This window comes from Dipodomys ordii, unplaced genomic scaffold (genome assembly GCF_000151885.1).
Source record: "Dipodomys ordii isolate 6190 unplaced genomic scaffold, Dord_2.0 Scaffold53, whole genome shotgun sequence".
NCBI classification, from domain to species: Eukaryota; Metazoa; Chordata; class Mammalia; order Rodentia; family Heteromyidae; genus Dipodomys; species Dipodomys ordii.
Genome location: NW_012267269.1, coordinates 4,745,190 through 4,757,208, shown reverse-complemented (window position 1 = coordinate 4,757,208; position 12,019 = coordinate 4,745,190). Strand labels below are relative to the sequence as shown.

Genomic DNA, 12,019 nt, shown 5'->3' with positions numbered 1-12,019 from the left:
ATCTAGTATATGTCTGAGTCAAGCAGAAAAGGTCAGATAAGGTGAGGTTAGGGAAATGAACCTTAAGATATGTATTCAAATGTTTTTTTTTCTTTCATGCAATTGTTTCTAACACATTTATAAGATGATTTCTTTGTTGCTTTGTATGTCCCTCCCCCACAGTATAACCCCTGTTTTCACTGTATTTCCTGTCAGTATAATTTATGGAGGGGAAGGGGAAAAACAAATCGTTTAAATAGGGATACAGGTGGACCTATTGCAACAATGAGATGTACAAGTCATTATGTCGAAAACAAACTTTACAACTTTGGTGGGGGCTTAGCTGGGGGGGGACGGGGAGGATTGTGTTGGGGGGTCGGGGGGAGGATGGGAAGGGATGGGAAGGGGAAACAAAGGAGGAGGCTACAATGCTTGATAAGAAATGTACTCATTATCTTACCCATGTAATTGTAACACCTCTGTACAGTATTTTCACAATTAAAAAAAAAGAAAAAAAGAATTCATGGTGTTGCTTTTAACTATTGAGTACTCATTTTCCCCCCTTTCTGCTTTTTCAGTCCCATCCATCCTTTGTACTTTGTTTGAAAACATCATAGAGGCTTTTGCTTGATCCAAATAATCCATCTTATTTTGTGGTACTGAGACCCTCACAATTGTAAGATCGGTGGTGTTGTACCACTTGTGTGGTAAACCCTTTTTGTGTTGGTTAGTTTTTGAGAGAGGGTCTTCTTTTATGCCCAAACTTGACTGGACTGTGATCCTCCTATTTGTATCTTCCTGTATTGCTTGGATAATAGGTGTGTATCACCATGTGCTAGCTATTGGTAAAGATACAGTTTTGTGACCTGACTTTTTGCCCAGGCTGGGCTTGGACCACAATCTTCCTATCTGTACTCCCCAAGTAGCTGGGATAGGCTTGAGCCACCTGTTTCAAATAATCTACTTCTGAGAGTCCTGATATTTCATATAATTTCCTAATTTATTTCCATAATTCCAGGTAGAATTCCCCTACCTCTATAGCGCAGGCACAATGCTGATGTTCTCCACTAGAGTTCATTTTGCCCAGGCAGTTACATTCAGGGACTTTATGAATACTGACTCCCTGTTTCATTTACATGGAGTGGTCTGGTTGTAGACTGGATATTAAGGTGATTTTAGCTGTTAGATTTAAATGCCAGCCCAAGGTAGCCAAACGCCATAAACTAGTAATGGAATGCAGCAGCATAAAGCACAATAAATTCTTATTGCCCATGGCTAAAATGAGACAAAATATTATTCCAGAATAAGAGAGAAAAAAAAGTAAAGCTATGATGGAAAAAAATACGAGCAGATTGACTTTTCCAGCATAGAGAATGGCACCTGAGTGACCCCAACCAGTCATTCAACTTGAAAATAAACAATTGCAGTACATTTTGCTAGTTACTAGGCTATGATGAACAGTTATGGTAAGCTTTCAGAGTGATGAGTCTAAAGTAAAGAAATTCACAATGCACACACTTAATTTGGAATAAGTTTACATTTGGAAGCCAAAGAAACCATGCAACTCGAAACTTTTGTGAATTCTGATCAGCGTGATATGGAAAAATTTAATGCCAAGCTTTTGTCAGTATGGGAAACAGAATAGAATGATTTATTAAATGGATCTGTGTCTTTTACCCAGATCCGAAATAAAGAAATCAGAAGCTTTCTCCATATTCTGATAAGCTAGGAGGATTCTTCACTAAATTCAGATCATAACGATCATTGAAGGCAATCTTTGTGCTCTCAAATTCTAAATTCACAAGGCTCCTCTCCATGTTGATAACTCCTCACCAATTTCACTGGTAATCAATTGGCCTTTGTTCCTTGCTAAATGGTAGACAGAAGAATGAAGATACTTTAAACTTGGAGCCAAGGGAATAAATGTAGCTATTAGAAATGATCAACACTTGGGTTAACATAGTTGGTGTGAAGATTTAAAAAAGCTTTCATTATTATGATTTTTTTCTTAGATTCACAGCATAACAGGAACAGAGAAAGGTACAGAGATCTCCCATATAATCCTTGTCCCCACACACATACACACTGCCTCTTATACCTCAGACCTTTGGAAGAAAAGGGATCTGGCGAGAAGACTCCTGGCATCTCCATGATTGTGGGGTGAGGGACATAGGGTTTGGATGTACAATTTCTTGCTGTCAGAAGGCACCAGCACATAGAGGAAAGTGGTGAAAGTCTCCAGTGCTTAATGTCAGGGAGGTTTTGTCCTTAGGAGTTTGCTTGGCTATACTCCGCCTATAGAAAGCTGGTCCAGACAGATTCACTGGCATTTAGAGTGTGCTGACCCCATAGTTTTATCCTTGAAAGCTGATTATAACTCTCTCTCTTTCTCTCTCTCTCTCTCTCTCAGTGGAAGGAAGGTGTAGGGGTGGGCTGGGACACTGGGAAATAGTAAGCAAGAGGGGGCAGGTATAAAGGAGTGATCTTCCAAGTTCAGTAAGTCATCCTGATGGAAAGGATCTGGGCTGTGGCATCAGCCCAAGAGGACTCAGAAAGGGGCCATATTGGAATCTAGACAAGCTATAGAGTCCAGACTAAGAGCTGCACTCACCTCATGTGGAAAGTCAGCCAAGTTTCCACTGGTGAGTCTGGATTCTGTAGGCAATTTAGTGATTTCCTGTTGGCCACCCCCCACCGCTGCCTCCCTCCCACCTGCAAGCAGTCACCCATCCATAAATCCTGTCCAGCCCTGGATTTTTGCCCAATGTTTCAGAGGGTTGGACTCACCAAGGAGTGCAGAATTCCCAGGATCCAGGACCAGCTGTGTTCCCAAAGGAGACGTCAGCACCGAAGGAAGGTTCGGTCCAGTGGCTGAGAGCAAGGCTCTGATGTCTTCCAACTGTGTAGGGACTTGAGGGGGATCTGTAAGAAGACAGATGGTGAATCAGGAGGTTAAATCACACAGGCTGTATTAAGCGGTGTCAGGGAGAGAGAAATGGTAGGCATGTATGTGTGTGTATGAGAAGGCATTATTATTATTGCTATTATTGATCTTAATATCATTTTTCCTATAGAGATGATCAACTTAGCAAGGGAAATTCATGATGCCTGAATGAACAAGGTAACTCATAAGATACAGGCACATTAATTTCAGGAGTTCCTTACTTTATATCATTTTAAACCACAGCAACATTGGATCCTTATAACTTTGTACATAAATTAAACCATATTATTTTAAAGACACATTTTAAAAGGCAACTTTAGCATTTACTTTACACTAAGCCATGAGATTAATAGTTTTCATCCCATTTTTCATTTAACTCTTATACCATCCTTCATAGTGAAAGACTTCATTATTGTTCCCACAGAAATACTCCTCAAGAATTTCTTACTTAAAAGATTTTGTGAGTGGGCCTTTTCCTTCTTTCTCCCCCTCGCTCCCTCGCTCCCTCCCTCCCTCCCTCTCTCCCTCCCTCCCTCCCTCTCTCCCTCTTTCCTTTCCCTTCCTCCCTCCATCCCTCTCTTTTTCCTTAACTTTTTGTTAGCAAAGATGTATTACTTAAAAGAATTTCATTGTGATATTTGTAACATGCATTAATATACTTTGCTCATACTTATTCCCCCTTTATTATTCTTTCTCAACTACTCCCTCTCCTCTCCTGTCATTTTTTTCCCTTATGGGAAAAATCCAGTTGTAAAATTATTTTATTTTGTCATGGATTTTTATGCCTAAGTAGGACTTTGACAAATAGGACTATGGGATGCTTGATTATTCAAAATCTTACAAAGAGTCAGGGCTTAAGCCATCAGAGACCAAGTTAACCAGAACTAGAAATGGAAGCTGTAGCCACTTGTTATATCCAGTGAACAAATGAAAGGGCAGCACACACTGAGCCCACTAGCAGAAGACTGCCCACACTCCCAGGGAGGTAGCAGCATCCCTTTGCTCCTTGACCTGTGTCTGCTGAGGCACTGTTGTTCCCGCTTCCCAGGCCAGCTGCTGCGTATTTGGAGAAGTGCACTGGAGGTGCACTTATGGAAGTGGAATGAAGAGCAAAAATATTGCTTTTGTAACGGATGGCCATCTTAACAAGTTATGGCGAGGACCCTACCATGTCCTTAGCACTTGTTACAGGTGGTAAATAAGCATCAGTGGAAGCCAGTCTACTTCAGAAATACACCTCTGCCTTTGCTTGTTAAAGATCATCATCTTGAGATTACACAGCTATTCATGAAATACAGTTTTTAAAGAACTCCCTTTGAAAGGTGCACATGACTGCTTGCATCCAGTAACCCTTGGTTTAAACTATGGCTCCACCTGTCACTTAAGCCCATTGGGCTTCTTTCTTCTTTTTTTTTGCGGGGGGGGGGCTTATTTCTTCCTCGGTAAAATGGGTTCCTTTCCAATGTCTCTTTTCTTCTGGATACATGATTTTGGGAACTGATGATGATAGTTTACTCAAAACTGGTCTCTCTTCCTCCTGACCTTTGTAATGTTCATTCTTGAAACTCAAGAAGACTTTGATTATTTACTGAAAGCAAAAAGGGGCTATGTTCCATCTGTAAAACAAGTTATTCTCCTTGGGCCAAAAGTCAGTCCCTACCCATGTCTTATAGCTTTTTTGGGATTTCTCACTTTGGTTCAGTGCGCTTGGTCTTCCCAGTGAAAGTGTAAATTCTCTAGGGGGAGAGATTGGCTCTTACATTACTCCTAAAACTCTACTAGTGTCCAGCTGACATAGACTTACAGGTAACACTTAATGGATATTCATCTAATCACTATGAAGAAATGTATGTTTGTTTCATTATACTTCAAGCCTTCATGCTATAGTTAAATCACAGACTTGGCATGAAGTTTAGCTTTATACACAAAATCCCTCTCTTATTACTTATGCCATGTTTTTTTAACTGATAACATAGACATTTTTTCCATGTTCCTAATGTTAGCTATGAAAATAAATCATCTTTAAGAAGTCAACCTTTTTTTTTGCCACCACCAGGGTTTGAACTCAGTGCCTTATATTTGTTCTCTTTGTTGGTCTACCACTTGGCTCATGTCTTCATACCAATTTTTTGCTGGTTAGTTTGGAGATGGAGTCTGTCAGACTTTTTTGTCTGACTAAGCATCAACCATTATTCTCTGAATCTTAGTCCCCTGAGTAGTTAGAATTACAGGTGTGAGTCATTAGCATCTGGTTAAGAAACTAAGACTTCTGATCAAGAAAAGCTCTAAAGTTGACCCTTAATATTCCCTCCTCCCATCATATTTGATTAAAATGGGGAAGACTTGATGCTCTATGAACACTATGTTCACAATCACACTGTATTAGAGTTGGAATAAAATTAGAACTGGCTCACAGCGTGCACACACACACACACACACACACACACACACACACACACTTCACTGGCAATGCCGCCACAGTAGCAGTGACCATCTTTAGGCTTTCATCTCTGTTACTAGAGACAACAAGGAAGTGTTATTAGGGAGAAAGAAGCCATCAGTAAGCACTGTAACTCAGTGGGGCAAAAGTCCCTGGGCTCTAGGCTCCAGACCAACAGCCCAGCCACATGAAACCCAATGCAAAACAAATGACATCCTTCTTTCTCTGAGCCAGTTTTCTGTGGCTTCCTATGATGGTTGGAGGTTTCTGTACCCATGGGGTTTCATCTAAGCTGGGCCTCTAAACTCTGAGTGGGCAGGGGTGAGAGAACCTGGGTTTTGGTATCATATCAACTTTGGGTGTGAAAATAGAAGTGTAAAGTTTAATTACTTTCCTCTGAGGAAGTCAGTAATGTATGTTTATGAATGTGTGTGGGACATGTAATTATTATTTCTCACATTTTCCTTCCCTCCTCCCCCTAGAATGACAGCTTTCTCTTGGTGAAAAAGCTAGCATAAGTACTCTAATAATTGCTTTGTTTAAAAAAGCAGGAATACTCTCAAAATAAAGCTTTGTAAAGAACTCTATCTCACCAACTACTAGACTCAGTGGGAAGGAAAGCAGAAAAGTTTGCAACCTGCAAAATGGCTGAGCCACTCCTGAGCAGCAGCTGGTAAATAGTTGTCTGGCAATTATTTCTGAGTATCTACTGTATGCCAGAAAGTATGCTAGATTCTTTAATCAACAATTCTTACACTTGGGACATGCATGTGGAGACTTTATGTATACTATAACCTTCCTGGATTTGTAGGAAAAATTCTGCACTGATGATTCTCTGAAGAAGGTAATCTACAATTTTAATCTGGTCCTCAAAGAAATCATTAGTCTGAAAGAGTTAAGAATATAGCTTTATCTGGGTGCAGGGATGTACTACTGTAATCCCAGCTACTCAGGAAGTGAAGATAAGAGGCTCATACTTGAAGGCCTGCCTTCAAGGACAAAAGTGCATGGAGAGCCTATTTGAAAAATAAAATAAAAAACAAAAAGAAAGGAGTCATGGATTAAGTGGAAGAGCATGTTAGTAAGGGTGAGACCCTGGAGTTCAAAGCCCAGAATGATAAAAAACCCAAAATACAAAAAAAACTCCAAAATAAGCAAACAAAATAGAAGAAGGAGAAGGAAGAGAGGAGAGAAGAAGGAGGAGGAAGAGAAGGAGATGAAGAGGAAGAAGAGTAAGAAGAAGAGGAGGAGGAGGAGGAGGAGGAGGAGGAGGAAGAGAAGGAGATGAAGAGGAAGAAGAGTAAGAAGAAGAAGAGGAGGAGGAGGAGGAGGAGGAGGAAGAGAAGGAGATGAAGAGGAAGAAGAGTAAGAAGAAGAGGAGGAGGAGGAGGAGGAGGAGGAGGAGGAAGAGGAGGAGGACAAGGAGGAGAATTGCTTTCCTTTAGCTAATGTGAATTAATTTACCAAGGCTATATAGTTAGAGGTGTTTCAACTTCATGTTTACTTGGTCCCAAAGTCTATATTTTCTGTTGGTAGGCCTGAAGGTGAGGAGCCATTTATGTCCTAATTCAGTGGGGGGCAAAGAGGAGGTGGAGCGTGGGTTAGATAGTCCTCCCACCAGTGAGGTCCAGCTGAGATGACAGCCCTGGGGTTTTACCTAAGATCAGGAGCTGGGTGTTCTCAGTCAGTTCACCATGAAGATTGGCTGCTCTACAGGAATACAGGCCTTGATCGGAGAGGGACACATTTGTGAGCAGCAAGGAGCCCTCATACAGATGGTGAGAGGAGCCCAGTTTGCTTCTATTCCTGAACCAAGTCACTTCCGCTTCAGGCACACCTAGGGAACAAAATGAAACAAAACAAAACAAAATTCATCAGCTAAACATATTCAGGTGAACCTACTTACGCCTCTTGGCTAGTGCTCTGTGAGACTACTCTGCAGGAAGCATCTGCTTTAGGCGTCTTCTCCCATCCTTTGGCCAAACTAAATAATGCCTCAGATCTCTCAGGGAGCTCTAGATCTTTTGCTTTTTAAAAAGACTTCCAAAGAGAGGCAGGAAGAAAGAAGCCAGTTAAAAGCAGAGGAAACAGCGGCTGGTCAAGGGCATTTGCCAGGGTAGAAGATACTTAAAGTCTTTGGAGAAAACATTATAAAAACCAAATGTATGCATTTCTGAAGGTGAAAAAAGGAAAATACACGAGACAAACATGACCCTGAGGACAAAAAGCCAGATGTAAGAAAACACTCAGTATTATTTTATTTCTGTAAGTCAACGAAAGAGATTAGTAATGTTAATCTGAAAACTCTATGTAGAAAATATGTGTTTCCAAAGGCCCTGTGTTAATGGCTTTGTCCCCAGGAGACTGCTGTGTGTGTGTATGTGGAATCTTTAGAAGGAGGGCATAATGAGAGGTCTTTAGGTCATTGGGAGCGTGCCTTTAGAGGGGATTGTGGGACACCAACATTTTCTTGATTTCTGGCTGTGAGATGAGTAGGTTTTCTTGATCACATGCTCCTGCCATGATCTGCTCATTGCCATAAGCTCAGACCAATGGGCCACGAGTCCAAGCCTCTGAAACAGAGTCAAAATAACCTTCCCGTTTCTTCTTCCTCTCCCCCACTTCTCTCTCTCCTTGCATGTGCACTCAGGGACTTGTGCTTGATAGGTAATTGCTAGGCCACTTGAGCCATACCCCCCAAGTAACTTTTGTTTCAGTTATTTTCTGGGTAGCTTCTCCCATTTTTGACCCAGCTGGCCTTGGATTGTGATTCCCCCTATCTATGCACCCTAGGTAGCTGGGATCACAGAAGTGTTTCTCTACCTAGCTTATTGTGAGATGAGGGTCTCATTAACTTTCTGCCTGGGCTACCCTTGAATAGTGGTCTTTCCAGTCTTTGCTTCCCAAGTAACTATGATGACAAGATTGAGCCAACATGCCTGGTTAGACTTTTCTTCTTTTGTGTGTGTGTGTGTGTGTTTGGGATCTTGCAATATTTAAGAACAGATTTCGAAGGGAACAGATTTTAGACTTGTCTTCTTATGAGTTGTTTTTCTCAGGTATTTTGTTGTAGTGGTAGAAAGTTTTGTATTTTCTCAAAACATAGATGGTGGCTTTTACAGCATAGCATATGGGCCAAAGGTGATTTTTTTCCTTCTCCACAACCTATTTCTTACCTGTGAGTGAGCTGGAAAGATAGTGTGCTGATTTGGGATGGATGCCTGTCTTTGCAAACTAGATTCTATGCCTCAGGGACAGTCTAAATAACTTGGAAAGTGTCCTTGTGGTTGTTAGGCAAGTGATCAACTCTGGTTTAGGGAAAGCCTTCCTAGATGGTCTTCCTAAGGGGCTCCAGATTGCTCTGGGAGACTGAAAGTCTGAGGCATTGATTCAAAGATCTCCAGGGAGCAGCATCTATGTGGGGTATGTTCAGAATGTCAAATCCTGGAAAACGGGGTCAATGCCAAGAACAGCCAAACAGCCAGACCTTTAGCTTAGCACTTTTCCTGAGCCATGATTTTGCCCTTAGGACAGGAGCAGTGTTAGCTTTCATGGCTTGCCCATGTTGGGGGATAATGAAATTGTTATGCAGTTACTTATATCTGTTATTGGTCCTTGCGCTGTCTAGAGGTGGGACTCAAGAAAGGGGGTGGAGATTTGCATAATACAGCCTTGCCACACCTAAAGAGGAGTGCACTAATTTAGCTCTAACAATATGATAGGATGCATGATGCTTAAGGGCACAAGAGCCTGGCTGGCATTTCTCTCAGTGTACCTAGAGAAAAGATGCAGGTGAAGAGGAGAAAAACTGACTTTTCATTGTAACACCACTAGGGAGAGCAAGAGCATCATGATGCTGCCCATGCCAGCTTGCATGTTGGACCCTGAGTTTAGATTTTACATTCACATGTTCCTACCGTTTCTCACAAAAGCATGCTAGAAAATGAAGTCCTATAAACTATTTCTACAAGTATTTGCTCCCTTTGTCTTGAATTGCTACTGTAGCATTAACTGGGGGCATCTTCCTTTAACAAGGGTGGTGGGGCAGTAAATGCAAAATGCCCCAATGGGATATAAAAGTTGCTCTAGAATAAGACAGGTACCGAAAGAGAAATGGACTGAATCAACCATTAGTTCCCCTGACAAAAGACTGTTGCCTAGGTGAGCAATGGGGAGGGGAGGGGAAGAGGTAAGCGTGAGTTCGAGCCTTCCCTATGACTGTACTGATGATACTGGCAATGTGTATTCCCAGAGGCAGTAATCCTGGCTCTTTGTGTCACTCTAGCAGTAAGGCTACCCTGTTACTCATCAGAGTGTTTCTTGGTCAGGGCCTAGACTCCTGCAGGACAGTGAGAGGCAGAGATACATAGAGGAGAGAGAAAAATCACAGCCAGAGAGGTGGAGGTAGAGAAGCCAGGGATGGAAAGAGATCTGGGAGCTATTTCTGGGCTTTTTCAGGAATTGATTGTGAGTTTCTTAACTTCCCTACATTACTCTTTGTCCCATTCATACACCCACCCAATTAGGCTTGTTGTGAAGCCCAAGATTTGATGTGTCTCAAAAGAGCTGAATTCCTTTGGTAGAAACAGGGAGCTCATGGGAGAACAGAAATGTTCAGGATAACAAAAGGTAGAAGGCAGTCACTTACAGCATGTAAAACTGGAACTAAGCTGGGTGCTGGTGACTCAGGCCTGTGATACCAGCTACTCAGGAGGCTAAAATCTCAGGATCATGGTTCAAAATCATCCCGGGCAGGAAAGTCTGTGAGACTCTTCAACAAACTACTAAAATATGTTGCAAGTGGAGCTGTGGCTCAGGTAATAGAGTACAAATAAAACCTTAGGGACAGTGCCCAGTTCCTGAGTTCAAGTCCCAGGATTAGCACAAAAACCCAAACCAACCAATCTCCAAACCCTGAAACTATATGAGTGATAGTATTCCCTGAGGAGAGGAAATTATGTGGGAGTCACTCTGCAGTGCATTTATTAGCAAACCTCTCTCAGACTTACTTGACACAAGCCTGCACCATGTGTTAGCTGATGGTTTACTGCAAGTGCTGCATTTTGGGGATTTCCTGCCTGGGACTGTGGACCTTAGGCAGAGAATGACACTTAAAAGGTGTTTGGAATGACAACCAGTCCTTCTAGGACTGCCTCTGACATTATAAACAGAATAAAGAAAGAGGAAAAACAAGAGGCACCAGAGCTCATTTTCCTTCTCTTAAGGTATGACAGTAACCTGAGAGAAAACTTCATCAGCCCTTGGCTGGGCCAAGAAGAAGTCACTTGGAAATGTATCAGATATGCTTGGCTAATCCTGGTGTTCAGAATCCCTTGACATCAGGAGTGTACTGAGCTATGCTAAGATATCCCGCACATTTGTTATAAGCCAAACATCTTTGAGTTGTAATCACTTTTCACAATCATCCTGTAGTCAGTTACTATTATCAATGCTGTCATACAGATGAGAAAAATGGGGCTCAAAGAGATTAAGAAATCTGTCGGAATCACATGAGTTTGGATCCCTGAATGATGACACGGTAAGGGTTCCCTCCTATTTATTTTCTGCCCCTTGGTGAATCATACAAGCACCAATCATAGTGTGGAGATGTAACAGAGATAGCTTTAAGTCTAAGATACCCCATCTTTTTTTGTACTTTTTATTGTAAAAATACTGTACAGAAGGGTTACAGTTATATGAGCAAGGTAATGAGTACATTTCCTATCGTGCATTGTTGCCTCCTTCTTTGTTTTTCCCCTACCATCCCTTCCCTCCCACCTCCACAACTACCCCTCACCCCCCAGCAAAGTTGTAAAGTTTGTTTTCAACATAGTGTCTTGTACATCTCATTGTTACAATGGGTCAACCTGTATTCCTATTTAAACATTTTGTTTTTTCTCTTCCCCTCCCCAAATTAAAAAGATGTATATACAAGATGGAGGGCACTGGAATCAAATACAGTGAGAACAGGGGCTATACCGTGGGGGATGAACATACCAAAGAAACAACAACAACAAAAAACACATAGTACATTATAATTACATAAAAAACAACAGCAAGCAAGAAAGAAAACCATGGCTTCAAGCCACAATGCTCAGATCTCAGCCTACTGAGTAGCTAGGATTACAGGCGTGAGCCAGCTAAACGCCTGACTAAATGTTTGCTTCACTAGGCTTTGCATAATCTTTTTCTTATTCATTTCACTTTCCATATTCTTCTGTACCCTTTTAGTAGGTAAAAAGTGGAAATCACACCAACCTAGATTTTAAGATACCCCATCTTTACAAGTACACCCCACAGCCTGCCACTGTCACCTCACTACTCTTCAGAGAAAGTCTAACCTACTGTGGTTTTATTTGTTAAACTATCAAATCTTTAAGTGCTTCCTACTTTCAGAATTTCTGCTGTCATTGTAACACCATGATCACTGCAAGGAGGAAGAGTTCTAGAATCTCTAAGTGCTGGCTTTGTTAGCTTTCTCTTGTTGGAAATTATGGTCAAATTGTGGACATAACTTTTTTCCCTCACATATTGCAACATGGCAGCACCTTCATTTGTTTTCCTTTCATGAATTAAAAATTTTGTCATCATTAAGATGAGATACAGAGGGGTTACGGTTACTTAAGTCGGATAGAAAGTACATTTCTTTTTGAACA

At 41.5% G+C, this 12,019-nt stretch overlaps 1 protein-coding gene across 1 annotated transcript in view; it reads right to left on the bottom strand.

Annotated features, from left to right (window-relative positions):
* Adamtsl1 (ADAMTS-like 1) overlaps window positions 1–12,019 on the bottom strand; it is a 385,192-nt gene that overhangs the window by 38,393 nt on the left and 334,780 nt on the right. Inside the window, exons 22-23 of the mRNA XM_013020837.1 lie at window positions 7,021–7,200; window positions 2,767–2,901 (exon numbers count right to left, since the gene is read on the bottom strand). Of these exons, the coding sequence (XP_012876291.1) occupies window positions 2,767–2,901; window positions 7,021–7,200 (315 nt within the window). The remainder of the gene's footprint in view (window positions 1–2,766; window positions 2,902–7,020; window positions 7,201–12,019) is intronic.